At 42.5% G+C, this 21,366-nt stretch overlaps 1 protein-coding gene across 14 annotated transcripts in view; it reads left to right on the top strand.

Annotated features, from left to right (window-relative positions):
- ZBTB40 (zinc finger and BTB domain containing 40) overlaps positions 1 to 21,366 on the top strand; it is a 73,711-nt gene that overhangs the window by 37,624 nt on the left and 14,721 nt on the right. For 12 of the 14 annotated variants that reach the window (XM_072827909.1, XM_072827913.1, XM_072827907.1 and 9 more), the window contains 10 exons: positions 622 to 755; positions 8,818 to 9,010; positions 9,637 to 9,779; positions 13,429 to 13,621; positions 15,418 to 15,554; positions 15,962 to 16,163; positions 16,499 to 16,632; positions 18,268 to 18,436; positions 18,760 to 19,227; positions 19,970 to 20,176. In XM_072827909.1, coding sequence (XP_072684010.1) covers positions 622 to 755; positions 8,818 to 9,010; positions 9,637 to 9,779; positions 13,429 to 13,621; positions 15,418 to 15,554; positions 15,962 to 16,163; positions 16,499 to 16,632; positions 18,268 to 18,436; positions 18,760 to 19,227; positions 19,970 to 20,176 — 1,980 coding nt within the window. The remainder of the gene's footprint in view (positions 1 to 621; positions 756 to 8,817; positions 9,011 to 9,636; positions 9,780 to 13,428; positions 13,622 to 15,417; positions 15,555 to 15,961; positions 16,164 to 16,498; positions 16,633 to 18,267; positions 18,437 to 18,759; positions 19,228 to 19,969; positions 20,177 to 21,366) is intronic. The other 2 variants (XM_072827915.1, XM_072827904.1) reach the window with 1 other exon arrangement.

The following is a 21,366-nucleotide window of genomic DNA, read 5'->3' as shown; positions in this document are numbered from 1 at the left end:
GCACTGAAATAACAATGTATCGGGGGTTGGTTTGTTTTTGTTTTTGTTTTGAGGGGGTGGGCGCCTGGGTGGCTCAGTTGGTTAGGCCTCTGCCTTCAATTTAGGTCATGATCTCAGTCTTAATCCCTGAGGTCCTGGGATTAAGCCCCACATCAGGCTGCCTGCTCAGCGGGACGTCTACTTCTCTTTCTCCCTCGTGCTCGCTCTCTCTCTCTCTCTCTCTCAAATATTTAAAGAGAGAGAAAGAGAGAAAGAGCAGGGAGGGGCAAAAGCAGAGGGGGAGAGAGAATTCTTAGCAGGCTCCATGCCCAGACATCCTGGGCTTGAACTCACGACCCTGAGGTCATGGCCTGAACCAAAATCAGGAGTCAGATGCTTAACCAGCTGAGCCACCTAAGCACCCCCAATGTGCCAGGTTTCATGCTTACCCATTATTCTAACCAGGATGAGGATGACTCAAGAGGAAGCTGCTAGGCATACTGTTTTCTGTTACCGACAACTGACATGCTAGGTGTCAGAAATGCAGTATATGACCTAAAGGTTGTCAGCTTAGACTTTTAAAAATCATCTCAAGTAATGAGTCAGTGATATTTTTTTTATCGTATTTTGTTCTGCACTCAGAATATGAGAAGAAACACCATCAGCTGAATTTTCTTCTAGAGAATGAAAGTATCTTCTCCGATGCACTCTTGGTTACCAAGGATGTTTTAAAAAGACTAGAAGAATGTTCAGAAATTAAAGGTGCACAGGAGGAGGTAGGTACTGTGATTTTATTTGTTTGGGTGTAGTGTTCTCTGGTTACCAGATCAGCTTCCCTTATGGGCAGAACTATAAAAATGCAGAATACTCCAGGGTGTCAGTTTTTTCAAACTTTAACATTTTTTTTTTGACATTTATTCTCTAACAAAGAGGCCTGCAGAACTACTAGGCAAGATGTTTTCAAAACTAAGTTATGTTTTGATGACCAGGCTTAACAACCAGTTTTGATCCACGATACTTAACTGATGGTATGGTTTCCTCCTGACTAATCAAGGATAAAAATGAGGCAGAAGGTAGTCGTGGATAACCCCAAATGAAGATCAGATGATAAAAACCAAAGCAGAACAGGAAATACTCAAAACATGATACGAAAGGGATTTAATGTAAACCTTACATAGTAAATCGCATCTAATATTTAGGAATACAGTGGCCATTTTCAGACATAAAGCCACAAATGGTGAACATTTATTGGATACTTACCCGTGCTATGCTTAGCACACATTATCACATTTAATTCTCATAAAAATCACCAGGGTGGATACTATTTTACCGTTTTTTAGCCCTGTTTAACAGATGAGTAACTGGTCTCAGGTGTATAACCTGACCAAGCCACCGAGCTTATAGGACTGAACAAAAATTCAAACCTAAGCATTCTGACCTTAGAGCTGTTCCCTTGCACACTGAGTTTTACTGCCAGTAGGTAGAAATGACATATGTAAGTCATGTATGTGTAGGTGTTGAGGAACGGCCTGACAGAAGAGTGCCCAGTGCTTCTCATGTTCTTATTTCCTAATAGACCTTTTCTTTCTTTGAATATCTCAACGAGACCTATCCCCACTAGTGGGCTTCCTCACAATCTGCTTCTCATCCCTTGAACCTACAGGATCCATTCATAGCCACTTTATAACTGTTCTTGTTTCACCTTTCACCCAGCCATGTCTCCCGTGCTGAGTGGTGCTGGCAGAGCCAGTGGGCACTGTCCCCGCAGGCTTGCTCATCTGAGCAGTAAGTAGCGGGGTACAGGAGAGGCCTCCCATGTCTCTGTAGGCAATTGTCTGTCAGTTACCTTAATCTAAGCAAAAAAATGCCTTCTACTATATGTGTTTCCCCGATTCATAGCAAGTTACTTTAAAAAAAAAAAAACAATTCAAGGTCAAGTATTTCTTTTAACCATGCTTAATTAACAGTTGATGTATAAATTATTTTCTTGGGAGAATAGCTTTTTTTTTTTTTAACACTGGGCTAACCCTGATGACTCTCTTAGGGAGGTTGCAAGTTGTAAAACCTTGATATTCTTTGTGTCAGTTATGCTGAAGGACATTATGTTTTTATATTTTTGCACGTGGATGTTCTCTTAACTGTTCAATCTATCATTTTTGTCCTGAGCTTGTTACCTTGGTAGCTTATAGACACACCTCTTCATTTTTCCTCTTAGGACTTCCTCTCCACTTAATTTTGGTGACAGAGCAGCAGCAGCATTCCTTAGATTAGCAATAGTCAAATTATTAGGGTTACCTGTGTACTTACTTGAACTGTGTGTTAAGCATTTTTTTCTAACACTAGTACCTAAAAGTGTCTGGCACATAACACGTGCTCAAGAAATTTTTGCTGTACATGGTTTCATTCAACCTCCCCCCCCCCAATTCTTTTTTTTTTTTTTTAAAGATTTTATTTATGTATTCATGAGAGACACAGAGAGAGAGGCAGAGGCAGAGCATAGACAGAGGGAAAAAGCAGGCTTCTCACATGGAGCCTGGTGTGGGACTCCATCCCCAGACCTGGGATCACATCCTGAGCCGAAGGCAGACACTCAACTCTGAGCCACCCAGGCGTCCCTCCCCTCCAAATTCTTGTCCTAATCTTTTGGTGACAATAATATTAGCAGTACTTAGAAGGAACACTGATTCATTGTTGGGGATCATTATAGGCTTATGTTATTTCTTCCTCGGTTTTAGAGGTCAGAGTAAGAGCTCTACAAATCACTTGGTGGCTGTGTTTAGAACTGATTCTGTTACATTCCATAATAAACCTTTCAGCTGCAGAAAGAAAAAGAAAAAATACTTAAAGAGCATAAGATTAAATTAAATACAGAGTTGGTGAAGTACTGATTTGTACTTAGGCCCTGTACTTCTAACTTCCTTTTAGATAGATTTAATAAGGTATGATTGACATATAGCAAGCTGTATGTATTTAAAGTGTACAGTTTGATAAGTTTTAAAATCTGAAACCATCACTACAAACAAGATACTAAACATATCCATCACCCCTAAGTTTCCTTATGTCCTTGATCATCCCTCCCTCCTGCTCCTTTCAACCCACCCATCCCAGGTGACACTGACTTGCTGTCTCTCTGTGGATGAATTTGCATTTTCTAGAGTATTATATATAAATGGAGTAATATAGTGTATATTCTTTTTGGTCCAGCTTTTTGCATTCAGCATAATTCTTCTGAGGTTTATCCATGTTGTTGCATATTTATTCCTTTTTATGCCTGAGCAGAGTTCTGCTGTGTGGACATATAATTATTTATTCAGCTCTACCATTTGCTAGTGTTGTGACCTCAAACAGTTTAATCTCTGTAAGCCTTAATTTCCTAATTTGTAAAATGGGAATGTTATCACCTATATCACAGGATGATTGTGAAATTAGTAAAGATTATTGATGGAAAATGCCACAATAAAATGCCAGGCTCATAGAGCTCAATTGGTGGTACTATTGTTTGTTTATGTATTAACTTTGTATTTTTAGACTTAGTTGACCTTGAAACCCCTTTTTTACTTAATGCCTTATAATACCCTAGTGCCATGGTCATTTGCTCTGACACATGAGATAGATTGCTGTTACTTTAAGCTTAATTTGCAAGTCATGCTTTCATTACCATTACCCACTTGGAAGTACCTTCCTGACTGCAGGTGTAGTGTCTGGTACAAAGCCATCAGTCTCCAGAACACTGGTTCAGTGTATATAAAAATCATCCGGTGTACTTGTTAAAATGTACACCTCCAGACCTCATTTCCAGAGAGTCTGATTCTTAGGTTGTGGTAGAGCTTTGGGGATCTGCATCTTTAACAAGCTCCCCGTGTTGCTGTTGTGGTATCTATAGACCGCATTTCTGAGAAGCACTGCTAGAGAAGTTAATGGCTTACATAGTTCTTAGTGTATGATGGCAGATATCACAGTGTCTATGCTGACACCTTAGTGTTTTGAGGGGCCACCAAGTACACATTTTTCCCAAGTGTTATTCTTTACTTCTTGATTCAGCAAATATTTACTGAGCGGCTGGTGTGTGCCAGGCATTGAGCTGGTTCCTAGGAAAATAAATATAAATAAAAATGGATCCCTAGCCCTATAGTGTTTTGAAAGCAGAGAAATCCTGCCACATATGTAATTATTTTTTTGGAGTCACCAAACTATGGAAATCCCCAAAAGGCTCTGGTATTGAAAGCATTTGCAAACTGTTCACTTGAAACATCAGTCTGCATTTCAGCTCCAATTGTAAAGGTTGGGGATTTGTTTGCTGTTTTTCTGTTTAAATAGTTTTAGCTCCCAAGGAGCTTTGAATGCTTTTTGTTGTTGTTACTTGGTTAATCAGCATACATTAAAAAGGCAGCTTAACATTAAAAATAATATGTGCTTTGATGTAAAATTTGAGATGTGTTAAGGCTTGCGAGTGTTTTGGTTGAGATGGACTAGCCTGTTACTTTTCTGAAACACAGACACAAGGTGTGCAACTGGCCTGGACTGAGTTTCAGGAGGACACCATGAACTCGTGTCCTGATTATTTTATTTCTTGAGATAAATGATGAAAGGTGGCAAAGCCATTCCCTGAGCAGTGATTGCAGCAACACAGGATGAGGCTAGGCCGCTTGGGTTGTGTGAAACCAAAGCCAAAACTGATTAAGGAGAAATCTCTTGGGTGCTGGGATAGGAAAGTGGCTTCTGCCTGTCTTTATCTCAGTGTAATATCCTTCCCCATTAGAAAAAGCAGATACTGACCTAACAGGTTTTCTGGCTGAGCTGAGCAAAACCTGTGTTTAAAGGCAAACTCATAATTTTTTTCAGCTTTTATGAAGGAACTTTTAATTGTCTGTCTTTTCTTTTCTTTTTTCTTTTCTTTTCTTTTCTTTTCTTTTCTTTTCTTTTCTTTTCTTTTTTCTTTTCTTTTCTCTTTTCTTCTTTTCTTTTCTTTTCTTTTCTTTTCTTTTCTTTTCTTTTCTTTTCTTTTCTTTCTTCTTTTCTTTTCTTTCTTCCTAGCCATGTCTCTGCTTTTAATTAATTGTGTACATAGCAAAGTGAATCATTGAGTAGAATAAGGAGATAACTTCTACTATTGATTTCCTTGCTGTTTGATCCACTTTTCACCTAAAGTTCTAGAAAGACTCTCAAAGCTTAAGGCCTAGTAGCATTTTTTTCTCTTTCAACTTTGTTTCAAAGGCAAACAAATCTCCTCTGCTAAGTGAATCTGATGTTTTTAACCATGTCACTACTTTGGAGGTTTGTCAAGTAGTGCAGGTCTGTGTTTCGTGGACTGTGTTCACTGATAGCATAGGGTAACTCATTGAGAAGGGAATTAATAGGCTTCATTTTACAGGTCTGAGAAATGGAAGTTGTTGTTTCTCCATATCTCCTCTCTACTGATTATGAAGTATGAGATATGCAGCCATAGATAGAAGGGCCATTGGTTTTATAGCCAGGGAATTTTATTCAGTTAAACAAATATTTATGAACCACCTACTGTGTACCAGTCTGTGTACAAATCACTGGGACCAGGAGGAATGGTACAGATTGTCTAGATATGACCCAGTGTTCAATGTGATGTTGATTCTAATAAGTCTAGTAGAATGCAATGTAAATGGATTTGGTTGCACTCAAATCTGGGAGTGGGAACTAGTGAAAGCGGTACCAGGTCACTGAAATTAGATCATGGTTTTCTCCAGGGTACTTTACTTACTGGCCACACAACCTAAGGTGAGTCACTTCATCTCTCTGACTCTCATTGAAGTAGTCATAGTAATAATGCTCCCAGGACTGATGTGAGGAGTCACATAGGTGGCACCTGTGTACAGTGGTCTGGGATGGTGTTGAGCTCTTGTGGTCTGTGTCATGAGTTCCATTGTCTGGCCCTCGGCATTCAGGGGAGGCACGAGTAAATAAGAGCACAGCATAACTCAAATCTAAAGGCAATAGGCAGACAGTTGGGAAAATAAGTAAGTTCAATTAAAAGACCTTAGCAGAACGCGAAGATTAAATTTTAAAAGGAAACTGTCCCATCTTTACATATTTTGACCTGTAGTTCATTCATAAATCAAAGTACATTGATTACATGTGTGACCATAAGTTGATAGGAACTTATGGAAGTACCTTTAACTCTAAGAATCAAAGGAATTCCAAACGTTTGCTTAAAGCGCAAAGCTGTTTTGGATTCCTGTCTTAGAGTTCTGATACGCGGTGGCAGTCCATGAATCTGTTTGCCACAATACAGGACACCTTCTGTTTAGGCAGATATGCCATTTCAGAAAAGAGCTCACTGCACAGAGGAGCCCCCGGCAGCTCAGGGGGCTGACGGAGTAACAGTTAAAGCACTGGCTCTGGTGCCAGGTCCCCAGTCGGTTCTGGAAGAAAGAGCAAAGAACAGGGCTGTCCAGGCAGCTGACTACTCCCTCCTGGCCCTTTCATCAGCTCACCCCTGCTCCTCTTCCCAGATGGTCACACCCTAGCATCACTGCTGAGCAATGAAGTTAACAAATGTTTTAATTTCACTGCTGAGCAGTTCTGCAGAGAAGGAGACAGCCGAGAGGATAATGAGAAGCGCATCAGACGCCACCACTGATGAAAGCTTCTCTTCCCCACCGGCTCAAATGATAATGTCAGACAAATTGGATACTAAGAGAGGCGGATTCGCGATATTCAGAGAACTTCAGGTGAAAGCACCCTGGCCTAGGGTAGATGATGGCTAAATTCTCTGCCATATCAGTTAAGAAGCATGAAAGAAAGGAAGGGAGGAAAGGGGAAATAAAGAAGGAGAAAATGTTTACTGAGGGCATTAGCATTGAGTGGGTCTGTATTAGATATCTATTGCTGCATAACAAATTACCCTAACATTTAGCAGTTTAAAAGAATACACACTTATTATCTCACTATTTCTGAGGGTCAAGAATCTAGGCGTCCTTAACTGAGTCCCTGGCTCAAGGTCCCTGGCAGGTCTGCAGTCAGGGTGGATGGCCAAGGCTGCAGACAGCTCAGAGTGGGTGGTGAGGGGCGGGGAGTGTCTCCTTCTGAGTACACTCACGTGACTGTTGGCAGGGTTCTGAAGATTCACTTCCAAGCTCACTCACTGACTGTTGGCTGGAGATGTCCGATGTCTGTTCCCTGCCACGTGGGCCTCTCTGTAGGGCAGCTTACAACATGGCAGCTTGCCTCCAGAGCAAAGGCGGAGAGTACCCACACAGACAAGATGGAAGTCACGGTGACCGAGGCTCAGAAGTGCCATCCATTACTTTTGCCGTGTTCTTTTCCTTGGAAACATGACATCAAGTTTACCCCAAGGGCATGAATACCTGGTGGCAGGAATATTGCAAACCATTTAGAGGCTGCCTACCGCAGGTCCCTACTGCTGTCAGGGAAAAGGCTATCTTTAAAGAGATTTTAGGCCCACTGAAGATGAAAGCACAGAAGGTTGGATAAAAATGACTGAAGGCGATTAAGCATTCAACTGTTTTTCATTTGTTTATTATTTTTAAAATGGAAACAAGAATTTTTCAGGTTCATGGAAGTTACTTAATTTAGTTAATGTGGCTTCCTAAACTGGGTTTTATCTGAATTTACTTTTGTATGTGACTAAAAATCTAGGAACTTTATTTTTCTTTTTTAAGTTTGGCTTGGCTTTATACGGCCATTCTGTGATCAGGAAGCAAGCTCAAGCAAAGCCAAGAAACACAGTCTAACCCGTTCATAATTCCTGTTATTTGGGAAGAGGAGAGAAAGATCAAAATCTGTCTAAACAAAAATTTTAAATCTATAATTACCAGAATTTATAAGAACTGTTTAGCTAAATTTTGCAAGTGTAGATATTCATGAGATCCTTTCATGTTGTGTGTGTGTGTGTGTGTGTGTGTGTGTGTAGAAAACCATAACTTTTTGCTTTCTTGTAAGGAAGCTCTTAGAGTATCAACACTAAAAAACCATCAAAGCTAAGTTGTAGATTTGCGAAGGAGAAATATAAAGACTGTGTACATGAAATTAATTTTTGGTTCCAGATTTTTCAAAACTAAATTCATTATTGCTAAAATAGAAATGTTAACCCTTCCTTCCATTTGGCCTTCCTCCCACTAATTTCATTTATTTTACCACTGGAGTTGCTGATATTTTGGTACTCTGGGGTTAGAAGAGCCCAGATGGTCACATGTGCTGCCAAGACCTCTGGAGGAAAAGGCATCTCTAGCAGAAACTATGTGGCTCTAAATTTATTGTATTTTATTTCTTTAAAGATTTTATTTATTCATGACAGACACACAGAGAGGGAGAGAGAGAGGCAGAGACACAGGCAGAGGAAGAAGAAGGCTCCACACAGGGAGCCCAATGTGGGACTCAATTCCGGGTCTCCAGGATCCAGCCCTGGGCTGAAGGCAGCACTAGACTGCTGAGCCACCCGGGCTGCCCTGTGGCTCTAAATTTAAACAGAAAGCTTCGGATTAGGGAGATAGTTTGCAGTGTTATCTGCCTAGAGGTGACATGAAAGCTGTATATGTAAGAGCTATTCCAAACGGAAAGCATAACAGGAGAAAAAATAGAGTTGGGACCAGTTTTTGGTACTGCTTATGGTTAGAGATTTGGAAGAATCAGTGAGGAAGGCCCAGAAGGAGGGGTGAGAATGGCGGGTGCTTATTCATCCCAGTGCTTCAGTGCTACCAAATCAGAGAAGCCATGATGCAGAGACTGTCGAAATGCCAAATATGACGAAAGGCCAAAGTGGCAGGGATCAAATTCTTGAGGGCCTCACTCACCAAATCCAAGGAACGTGGCTGGCTGATCTCTCTTTCTGGTTACTTGTGTCCACAGACTATAATGGGATGTCTTGAGGGTGAAGAAGGTCACTCAGCATTCCAGAGAATCCTGGATAAAGTGAGAGATGAGAGCCTGGATGTTCAGACTGTTGTGTCGCTGTTGAGGCTGTACCAAGATTCCAATCCCGCAGTAAAGGCAGCATTGTTAGGCAGAAAGCCAGAAGGTGTCGAAGCAGTGCAGCCAAAAGGTAGGAGAAAACCCTGTCCACCTGAGTGGCTTGGGTTTTATTCTGGAAAGATGCTGTCAGGCTTGCTCTGCTGATACATTTCCTCAGTGGCTTCATTATCATTACGTGATTTTCACATCAGTTCTACACATAATTCCAGAAGCTGCCTGTTAAACACACATACAACCTCAATTGGAGTCTCCGTTGCTATCCCCTAGCGGACTAGTCTGACACCTTGAGGCTCGAGACGACCATCGGCCTTCTCCTGCCCTTCAGAAGCCACACATCCCAGTCAGTGTTTTGAGTGCCCAGAGTGAACTGGTTTGCCAGCAGCATTGACGGCTGCACTTTCTCTCGTTTGGGTTAGGTACAAAGCAGTGGCCTTGCCAACCAGAAGTTAACCTCTGGCTGGCTCTGCAGCTTTGTGTTTCGACAGATAAATGAAACATTTTTCCTTTCATAGAGTTTAAACAGAATAATAAAGTATTTTCCTCTCCAAAAAAGAGATTCTGCATTCGGGTGCTCAAAATAGGCTGAGAACCACTTTACTATTCTGTTAGATCTCCCTTGACAAACCATGCTGTCATTTTCTTCAAATTGACTAGCTTCTTCTGTGCATCTCTAACCCCCCCCCCCCACCTCCCCAGGGAGCACAGAGGAGGGAAAGACCTTGTCTGCTCTGTTACTAGAACACAAAGAGGACCTGATCCAGTGTGTCACACAGCTGAGACCGATCCTGGAGTTCCTGGAAACAGCCGAGGAGGAATTCCTGACTGGCACTGAGAAAAGGGTAACCGTGGTATCCTTCCTTCTGAGTTAATGCAGCACTTTTTTAAAGCTCTTTTGCGGCATGTAGCACTTCTTCCCTTGCGGTGTTTTTGCACACACTGCATAGTAAGAATCTTGAAGTTCATGTTCTTGATCCATGTCTCTTTGTACCCTTGGCAGCAGCTGGCTGAGGGGCTCACAGATCATGTCGTATGATTAAATGTTGAGATATGTGGATAGGTGCATAGTCCTGCTCGGACTTGATGAGTTTTTAATGTATAACAGTTGCCCCAAGAGTTAAGATGTTTAGGCACATTTGTAATTATAATTTTGTCACTTCCTTATAGAAATGATACACTGTTCACCTGTAGGAAAAATTGGGGAAAAAAAGAAGAAAAAAATTAAAACCTCTCACCATCTCGTCACTCAGAGATGATCACTGCTGACACTTTGGAGCATGTGCCCCTAATTTTTCTCGCTTTAGCCAATCCCAGGATAGGCTCATGCAGAATAACTTTGGGTTTTTTATTTAACATACTGTGAATATATTTCCACCTCTATAATAGGGGGTTTGGTAGCTGCATTGTATTCTGTTTCATGAACATACCCTAATTCATTAGTTGTTGTGCATTTGTTTCCAATTTTCTGCCATAATAAATGATGTAGAGAACATCCTCGCACACAAATCCTTGCATACTTCTCAAATTATTTCCTTCGAGTAATTTCTAAGAAGTGGAATTTTGGAATAGAGAATATAAAAATTTTCAAGTGTTTGCTGTATATTGCCAAATTGCCCTTCAGAAAGGTTGTACCAATTTTCTCTCCCACCAGCCAGCTACTAAAATCCTCATAAAACTGCTGGCATGACTTCTCAAGTCAACTAGATAACTGTATTTGTTGGTGCTATTGATTTCAACTTTGTGCTAAAAATATTTATATATCTGGAAGGAAGGAATAGGGACAGAGAACTTCTGTGGCATCAATTCTTAAATCTGTGGGAAGTGGCTTATGATTCGGGAGAGAAGATACTTGGAAAGCAGTTGTAGGATGGCTGAGTGTGGGTCAGTTGTGAAGATGGCATCCTCCATTCTCTTTTTCTCAGTGATCTTAAATTGTTTTTTCACATAAAATGGGAACAATCTTTACTCTCAAAATTATATTTTATAAATTACATTTTTCCCAAAATTTTAACTCCTTTGAATTTATTAGAGAAAGATAATATACAAAATAAGATTAAACCTCTGGTTTCTCCTTAGGCTTAAGACTGAATGTAATTTCAGGCACTCCGTTTAAGTAAGTTGCTTATAGCTCTACAAGTTCCTGATTCCCTGTTTAGGATTTCATTCGATTACTCATTCAAACCTTTTCCTTATTAGCTAGATTGAATGTGTCCTTTGAACTGTTTCATTATCTTGGTAAAACAGCATTTATAGGAAGAGCCCAGACTCAGCCTCAGCCTCATTCTCTGCACCAAGACACCACACTGTCATTTTCCTCTGTCACTTTCAGTTTATTTGATGGAAAGGACCGAAGCACAAGAACTTAAATTAGTTATAAATCACAAAAACACCTCTTAGAATCAGGGTTCTACCGGACCTCATTAAGCTACTACTTCTCATGAAAATTGAAGCAAAAGAATAAAGGAATGTAGAGGTGAATGTTGATCAAATAGGCACAGTGTTTGGGCGTTGTGTGGAACACTCACTCAGGCCTTTTAGAACTCTCTTCTGTGATAGAATGATGCTAATCAAGGCACGGGGCCCCTATGTATACATACCCTGGGGGGTCCTATAAGAATTGGTAAACAGAAATGTCTTTACTTCAGGATTGGAAACAGATACTAAAATAGGAATTATGACAGTTATTGCTTACCCATACACTGTGCCCAGCAGTGTGCTGAGGATCTTTTAAACATTACTAAGTTCTTCCCTCGCAGCAACTTTACAAAGTCACAGATATTACCCTCATTTTAAAGACGAGGAAACAGGACACTTAGACACTTAGGTGAAGAGCTCAGCCAGAGACACAGCTGCTGGGCACCAGTACCGGAGTTCAGACTTGGAAACATGGCACATTCTCTGAAGCACTGTGCATACAGCTGCCTAAGGGTATCATTACCCATTGTCATGTAAAGATCATATGTGTCCTAGTCGTTATGTCAGGCTCTACAAATAGCAACTTCACTTTAGGGGCTCCTAATAACAAGTGTGCAAGAGTTGGTATTGTTCTTTTCTTTCACAGATGAGGAAGATAAGTTTCAAAGAATGAAAGAACTCACCCAGGGTCATACCAGCTGTACATTTTAGGACTGGGGTTCCTACTAGGCCTGTCCAGCTTTAAAGCCCCCGCCCACTCTTGACCGTCTTTGGTTGCCTCAGTATGTATCAGGTCATTGCTTAGGAACTGAGAGCACTAGATCAGAATGGATGTTTTTTTTTCAGCATGGATTTTAGATATAGACACTTTAATTTTGAATTATGATTCATTTAGTAGGAATCTAGTATATATTAGACATTAAACAGAATGACTATGTTCTATACTGATGAATATGACAGCTTAATATATAATGTATACATTCCTTTCATATACGTAATGTAGATATTCCTTTCATATACATAAAACCAATTTGGTCTTATAGCTAAATTTATTTTTATTTTTATTTTTTATTTTTATTTTTTTATTTTTTTTTTTAATTTTTTAAAATTTATTTTTAAATGGGAGTTAATTTGATAATGGCATCCTCTGGCACGCTACTATGACTGATCTGCTTGACTATTTCTCCTTAAAGCTGTCAATTTCCCAAGGGAAAGCTCAAAATTTGGTTACTAGGAATCTGTAAATCATATGTGTTGAAATAATCTCCCATAAGAGCCAAGTTATACATAGTTACTTGTGGTTTATTTGGAAATAGTCCTATTGTAATAGGAAAATATCTGTAAAATAACAGACATGTATTTTGCTGGAGTCCGGTGCCCTCCTGACTCAGAAAATCCTCTAGCACACCAAGGAAGAACAAGGGGGTGGAAGTGGGGGATGATGACTGGAGCCGATGTGTGTGTGGAGCTGATAAGAGAGATCAAGAATACAGAATCTACCAGAAAAATTATCCAGAAATGTACTTTAAATCTATTATATTGGAGGCCACAGACTAATGTGTAGCATATCTGGGCATTCAAATTGCTATGAAAATTAAGCAAAAGGAAGTAAGATAATAGGATTGCTCTGAAATTGCAACCTCTTGCCACAATCATGTAGTTATTGAACAGAGACTGGAAACCACTGTGACCATATTCATTAATTGCCAGTCTGTTTCTCAGTCTGTGTCTGAACAAACCAAATCTGAAGAACCAGTGAGAGGTAGTCTACTTGCTCTGCCAAGTGGGCCTGTGGTAGGCATCTTCTCACAAAATGCAGACTGTTGGGGCACAAAGAGTACATACAGACCTGCAGTTGAGCAAGAGGGATTTTCACAGAGCTGTTTGTTTGGAGAAAACTTGGGCTTTTTACTGACACAGCACAAGGCAGAGACTATAGAGGAGGGGCTGGAGACTGTAGAGGAGGACCTGGGGACAGGCGCCTCGTCCCGCCATCTTGCTGGGCTTGCCAGTGGTGTGTCAGATGCACTTAGAAGTGCCAGTAACTGCTGTCTGCCTGATTGCTTGCCGCTGCAGGTGATCCTGAATTGCTGCGAGGGCGGAACACCCAAGGAGACAATGGAAAAGCTGCTGCACAGAATGTCTGAAGACAAGACTCTGACTGCAGAGAGTTTGGTAAAACTCCTTCAGGCTGTGAAACCGATGTCCCCAAACTTGGGCCTTCTGCTGGAGAATTTGCAGAGATTAGCCACTTGGCCAAGCACCACAGGTATCAGTTAATTGTCAGCTTTCTGAACTGGAACCTCTCCCACAGAAAACTTGAGCTTAGACACCCTTTGGGCTCCGTGGTGGGGAGATGAGGTAATGGGAAGAGATGCCCTTGTGAAAAAGAAACTAGCTGTCAGAAGTCAGTGATCCTCAGTAGTTGGGGAGGCAAGATCTGAAATCTGAGAACTGCCCTTATCCATCGAGCGCCCTCCTGATGTTTCTGTGCTTGGGGGGTTTGTGAGGGTGTGGCCTTCCCAGGGCCAGAGGCTGGCAGCTTGCCGCCAGGAATGCCGAAGGAGAGGCGGGCTCACAGACACATGAAGTCGTATTGATAAATACAAGGAGCAAAAACCCCAATCTTGATTTGCCTACTCCCGTGTGAGTGCTGTTTGGTTCTGGCAGTCCCCAGAATTACCCACCCCTCGTGTACGTACACGCAGTCTGGAGGAATGAGGCCCTGTCCCAGTTCTTAGAAGAACGGGCCAAGTCTAGCCAGTTCTCCCTTATCTCAGAGCATTTGAGACCAAGGTGATTTTCAGAAAAAAGGTAGTTGGAAAAGGAGGGAACTTTCTTCTAGCTTATAAAAATAATGAATACCCATACAAACTTCAACAATTTATAAAATAAAGACAAAAACAATCTCAAATTCTACCACTTGATTTTTTTCAGCATTAGCACATTGACATATTTTGTCACATTATTTTTACAGTGTTGAGAGATTCTACTGTATTTTAGAATTTTATAATTTCTTCCATTTAACAGTATAACCTAAACATTCTCCCCCACTTTCCAGGAAACTCTATAGGTCTATTTTTGAAGGCTATGTGGTTTTTCTCATAGGGATGCATATCATGCATTACTCTTGCCCTGTTTAGGGGTGCAGGTAGTGTAAGGTTAGGGCTTCAGCTATGAAGACTACCTGGGTTTGTATCCTGACTTACTTTGTAGCCGAGTGACCCTGAGCCAATGACTTAACCCCTCCGAACCTTGTTTTCTCCTCTCTGATGAGACGGAGGTGAGTATAGTATCCATCACATTCATTTTTGCGGTGACTGTGAGATCATATATATGTACAACATTTAGCAAATCAGAGGTCCTCAGTAAGTATTAGGTGTTCTCTTCCTCCTCCTCATCACAGGTTATGCAGTAACAAATATCTTCATACACAGACTTTTTGCCTCCACAGCATTTCTTAAGGTATGATTCCCAGAAGCAGAGTTAACTGGGCCAAAGAGGAAAATATATTTTTAAATATCTGTAAGACTAAAGGAAATGCCTGATAGTTTTGATTTTTCTTACTTTCAAATTAAATATGATCTCTTAAAAGAGAGTAACAGATTGGCTCAAAGGGCATATACACAGAAGAACCATGGGTCAGCTTCACTACTGGAATCCTGACTCACGCCTGCCTGTATTTTGGATTGCCACATAGACCTTAAGCTCAGGCTCAAGGAACAACAGCCCTTGAATCTGTATGCCTGAATCTCTTACAAGCACGCCTTCTAATTACCTCCCTGTTGAGCAATCACTAGCTTCTACCACCAGGCGCTGACTTTCAAAGTGTTAGTGGTTTTGTGACCCTGAAGCACCAAGTGATTGAGGGTAGACCAAAGGAGATACGAACACATATGTATGAGGCCCCAAGCCAGGAACCAAACTTGCCTTCTGGAGGAGACAGAGCACTTGCGTTATAATGCTCTTCCTCTGTCATTTATAACTCCCCTAATCTTCTGTAGGAGAAGTCTGGAAGGACATTTTGTTGTAGCAGACATTACTGTTTTGCTAATATCCTTGCAGTCCAAGCAAGCCCTGATGATTATGGGACTGAGCTGTTGAGACGGTATCATGAAAACCTCTCGGAGATTTTCACAGACAACCAGATGTTACTAAAAATGATACCACACATGAAGGGTTTAGCCTCTGGAGAAAGAGAGGTAAGAAAAAAGGGAAGAGGGAAAGAGGGTGGGTAAAATGAGAGAAGGAAAAAAGATGAACATTATGTACATACTTTAAAAACACATTTATATTTTTACATAAATATACACATGCATCCGTGTGGAGAAATGCTAAGGGGTCAGTAGAGAAGGAAAAAAAAACAAGGTAATTTAATTTTTAGGGCAGTGTGATAAGTTGGAATTTCTGCAGTAATAAGAAAGGCATTCAAAGGGAAGTGTGAAGAGCTTGGCAGGTATAAAAGTCTCTCAGGTTGAAAGGTGAAAGATGCTGAAAAACCCCTCCCCAGAAATATGTCCACTGTAACCTAGGGCTCAGATTTGCAGCTTTCCAGCTGCACTGGTAGCTAGGAAGTCCCTTACATGTGTTTTTGTGCCACATCTTGAAGGTCATGGAGAAGCTTGTGAAACATGACTCTGGCTCGAGTGGTTTCAGTTCTCTGATGTCAGCAGTTCTAGAAAAGCAGACTCTCTCTGCAACAGCCATTTGGCAACTGCTGCTGGTGGCTCAGGAGACAAAGACCTGCCCACTGAACCTGCTCATGGAGGAAATACGAAGGGAACCTGGTGCCGATGCTTTCTTCCGGGCAGGTAGGCTCCCAGATCTTCATCAGATCTTCGTCCCCGATAGAGAGGGGCGCCAAGTCTCTGGTGGTCATCTTCCACATCCCCACCATTGGAAGTAAGTAAGGACTGGCTTTTGTTCAAGGACGTGGGAGTTTGTTTGTAAAATAAAATATGCAGTAAATATTCTAGGCTTTTATTAATTATGGTCTAAGTACAGCCCATTTGCCATTCCCCCCACTCCCAGCCCCAGGAAGGAGATCAGTGAGTATTCTCACTGTGAAGAGTTGAGTTGAGAAAAGGTGAAGGAAAAATGGTGCTCGTAGTTTCACCCATGAGTTTTCAATCCCCCTTTCTTTCAGTGGTCAGCCCAGAAAGTGCGGTCTTGGAAGCCATCCTGAAGCATCGCAGACTGATCTCAGAGGCCGTCCGGCAAGGGATGGAACTCAAGTGCTTTACTCCAGAGGAGGAGCAGCTGGCAGAGGCTGTGAAGGAGGTGCGATGGGGAGAAAAACTCATTGTTCCAGAGAGTTCTACCAGACTGATGCCTGGGACTGTCTCGTTCCTAAGGGAGGCACCAGATTCTGCAGAGTGCCTATTACCTGTGGAGCCCCATGCTGAGCTAACACTTCTTTGTTTTTTAATTCTCCCAACTCTGCGTGGCTGGTGATGTCATCCACATTTTACAGATTAGGGAACTCGGGCTCCAGGGGGTTCAATAACCTGTCTAGGATGCTCCACCTGGTCAGATTTGAAGCCGGGATTTGAACCCAGCCTCTGAACCCAGGCTCACGTGACTCAAACATAGATGTATTTCATTTGCCTAAACCTAGGTAAACTCAAAGGGAACCATGATACTATTCCGTAACATGTTCTAAGAAGCAACTTCTTTCAGAGGAAGAAAAGTAAAATTGCTCTTATTGCATACTTTGTTCTGGTGTCTAGGAAGAGCCAAGATAAACATAGATAGAACAAAGCTTTTGCCCATATGGGGTAGCAAATAGTGCCAGCTCATTTTCTGTAAGGCTTCTCAGTGTGGCCAGCATCCCAGAAAAACCAGGTGGGGACTGGGGGGATTCATGGATGTCCAGCCCAGGATCATGGGCATCACAAGTGGGGCAGAATCATAAAGGGACTAAAATCAAACTAAATAGTTCACCTATATGTGCTTTTTAATCCAAGTAGGTGTGGAAGGTAAACGGAAGGGCGGGCTTCTAGCACATCCACACAGGTAACAGCTCCACCTTGGTCTCTCAGATGGGAAGAAGGTGGCACGTATTTCTGTGGGGCTTCAGAGGAAAAATGCATCTGCTAGACTCTCTCCAGTGTGCCTTGCGCTTCAGAGACGGCGCTCCTGCGGTTGATGAGTTTGAGCCTCACTAATGAGTCTCAGGCCTGCCTCCAGGGACATCAGGTTTATTTAGATAGACTTGAAAAGAGCAGAAATAAAATGTCTTCCCAAATGAAAATTCCATTTGGCCATCTGTGGATGGTTTTGCTTTATTTTCTCAGTGTACAGACTCTTTCTGCTGATAGCTCTAACATTCTGAAAGAGGAGGGCTTTGAAATAAAATTCTTGGCCTCTTTAAAGCCCCTATTTGAACCTTCTTTAAAAAGCTGAGTTTTTTTCATGAAAGAAAATGTTTAAAAGGGTACATCTAAGTGTCTAAAAATGTGAAGCCACTGATCATGCAGAATTACTTCCAGACACTGAGACAATTATATATTATAAAAAATTATCTTGATCTTCAGGACAGAGCCACCAACTACCAAATCCTACAGCTTTCCAAACTTTTAATATAAAGATCTAGAAAAGTTCTTTTGGAGACTCCTGGCTTCTGAGAAGATATTTCTCATAGAAAATGCCCAATCTCTTGCTTTGTACCTTCTTTGTGTTTGCACGTTTGTCTTGCCATGTGCCTCCCTTTTCTTTTTTTTTTTTTTTTAATTTTGCCAATTTCCCTGTTCTCTGGAAAAGAGGGTTCTCCACTACATTTATCACAAGAGATATAAACTTGTTAGAGATGGAGCAGTGCCTTCCTGAAATTAGCTTTTTTTCCCCCTAAGTTGAAAACTATGGAGAAAACTGCTGATATTAACCACAAACCTTTGTCTCATGGTGTTCATTTAGATTCTGAGCATTTCCTCTGAGACAGCCAGCCCTGAAGCTTCCTTGAAAGTAGTGCTGAGCAGAGCCATGGAAAAATCTGTCTCGGCCATTGAAATATGTCATCTCCTGTGCAGAATCCACAGATCTTTCCCAGCCCTGCAGCCTGTCATGCATGAGTTAGCATACATTGGTAAGGAATAGCATGTACTGGTAAGGAACAGAGTGGGGTAGGGGTCCTGTCAGACCCACCGATTGGGTCTGGATTGGAAAGAAGAGGCCGCAGTTTATAACAAGAGTTCATCCATTGCTGCCTTACTTCTTTGATATGCTCTTAGTACCTAGAGACGTCACAGGCATAGATGTAAAATGATGCTACGTATGTAAAGTGTGATAGCGGTATTTCTCTGGAGTTTTAGAGGGTCCCACAGAGTTTGCAGCCTTCTCTAAGAAAAGTTAGGAAACAAAGTAGAAAATACAAAAGTTCCAGAGCCATGCGATTTCTCTTGTATGCAGGCTTCCTTACTCAGGAAAGCGGAGGGAAGAAAGGGTGGAAGGTGAGCAATAAATTTCACCGTGAAGCCGACGACAGAACAGAGGAGAAGGTAGCCGAGCCAGCGGAGGAAGGCTGCCAGTCTGGGAAACAGAACAATCAAGGAGAGACTGGTTCCTTGCCAGAGCAACAAGAGAAAGACACGTCTGCCTCCCCTGACTCTGCCAAGAAGAGCTTCGTCTGTAAGGCCTGTGACAAAAGCTTCCATTTCTACTGCCGTCTAAAGGTGCACATGAAGCGCTGCCGGGTGGCCAAGAGCAAACAGGTGCAGTGTAAGGAGTGCAACGAGACCAAGGATTCTAAGAAAGAGCTGGAAAAACATCAGCTGGAGGCCCATGGTGCAGGAGGAGAGCCCGATTTCCCAAAGAAGAAGAAGAAGAGGCTTCCAGTGACGTGTGACCTCTGTGGAAGAGAGTTTGCCCATGCCTCAGGTACTTTCAAGGTGAAGTCATTTCAGAGGGTGAGCATTCTGGACATCGTAGTTTGGATTCTAGGCCTTTCCTCTAGTTGTAGACATTAAGGGATACAGGTGGGCCTAGGAAACAGCAGGCTCCTACAGAGGCAGGACAGTGTTTTCAGAAGAACATGAGCTTTGGAATCAGCTCTGAGCTTTAATTTCCCCATCTGTTAAATAAGCACCCTGACACCACCCACTTTTTTGAATTGTAAGGATTTAAGATAATACAGTTAAACACCTACGTACAGCGCCTACGATAGAGTTAGTACTTAGTAAATTGTGGCTATTATTATTCGCAATGATAACCAGCTATTTAACACCTGACTCTTAGGTTTCCATGTATCACTTGGGATGTGTAGTCAGAATTGTTTACCCTTGTCCCAGGTGTCGGATACACCTAGTGAAACATAAAAGTGAGTTTTGTTTCACAGTTCCTGGGTAGTGGGTCCTGTTTAAGAGAGGGGATGAGAAAGAAAAACCCATAATACTTCATGCCTGACTCAAACAGGAGTGGGACCGAGGTGATTTAGAGTGCTGGGCAGTAGGTGGATGAGCAGCACGGTTGTGTGAGGTCAGAGTGAGTGTGGCCTGGTGTCCTGTGGTTCATGCTGTGCATCTTCTTGGGGCCTGGCCTCAGACTGCTGGTATGTGTCCTCATGCTGGATTCATAGCACTGATTACTGGTGTCCCTCTGGCCCCTGGCATGGCTTCCCTAGGCATGCAGTACCACAAACTGACAGAACACTTTGATGAGAAGCCTTTCTCCTGTGAAGAGTGTGGGGCAAAGTTTGCAGCCAATTCTACCCTGAAGAACCACCTTCGCCTTCACACTGGGGACCGCCCGTTCATGTGCAAGCACTGCCTCATGACCTTTACCCAGGCTTCTGCCCTGGCCTACCATACCAAGAAGAAGCACTCGGAAGGTAAGGCGTGCAGAGTTTCCTCATTCTTCCTACCAACTTTAGCTGTGTGAACTGCCTAAAAACCCATTTGGAACTAGGCATGACCTGTATCTCAAGTAGATTAAAAACAAAAAATAATGCAGTCTCTAGGGACACAGATGACCAGGAGTAGGTAGGTACACAGGCATATAAAATGTTTCTGGTGAGAGTTTGGGAAGAGAGGCTAGCTAATGCAGGATTGTGACTTTAGAGTTACAGAATTGGTCTAAAACTAGGACTTCCTTGGGCTTTGAGGTGGAATTCAAGCCTGAGAAAAATCCTGGGCGAGCACCTGCTGCAGTTTGCGCAGCAGCGGCGGCTGAATGATGAAGTTGGAGCTGCCGTGCTCACAGAGCTGATGGTCCAGGGCGTCTCTGGTGTAGAGACCATTGCAGTGCAGAGCCACTGGCGGCAGAGTAGGGAGTAACCCCGGTGAGATGGAAGGATGGCGGAGGGGTTTCCAGTCCGGTCAGAGCAGAGTAGGTGCGTTGTCAGAGAGGGCTTCTCAGAGGACTCTCTGCCTTGTTTGGTACCTTTGTGCGTAAGGAGGAATCCTGCTGTCATTTTACCTGGATTGTGGTAGTGGCCACCTACCTGGTCCCCTTGCTCTCATCCTCTCCCTAGGTAGTGCTTTCGGGACACAGGACCCTGTGGTCCTTCCAGTGCTAACCCACATCCTGTCATTTCTGTGCTCAAAACCTTCTCGCAAAGGCTCTTCACCTTGCTCGGTATAAAATCTGAAGGCCTAATGATAGCCCCACAGACACCCTGTGACCATGTTTCCTAAGACCTTCCCTCCTACTCCTCTCCCCCACCCTCACCCTGATCTACCCACTGCAGCCTCCTTGTGAGGCCCCAGCCCTACAAGACGGGACCCCTGCCATGGGCCCTGCATTCTTGCACTTCCCTCTGCTTGGAGTGCTTTGTTTTCATCCCGCCTCATCTCCTTCGGGAATTTGTTCACACCTCTTCCCCGTGAGTGCTTTCCTGACCACCCTGTGGAAAATCTCAGCCCCAGCTCCAGTGCCCCTGCATCATTTTCCTCCACAGGGCTGTCATAGGATATAGTATCTATTTCATTAATTCCTTATGTTTCTAGTTAGCTCCCCCTGTTAGAATGCAAGCTCTATGACGGTAGAGCGATCAGTCTTCCCCCTGCCACTGCTGTTATC

The sequence above is a fragment of the Canis lupus genome, chromosome 5, assembly GCF_048164855.1.
Source record: "Canis lupus baileyi chromosome 5, mCanLup2.hap1, whole genome shotgun sequence".
In the NCBI taxonomy this organism is placed as follows: domain Eukaryota; kingdom Metazoa; phylum Chordata; class Mammalia; order Carnivora; family Canidae; genus Canis; species Canis lupus.
The sequence above is the reverse complement of the archived record's forward strand: the minus strand, read 5'-3'. Positions and strand labels throughout refer to the sequence as shown.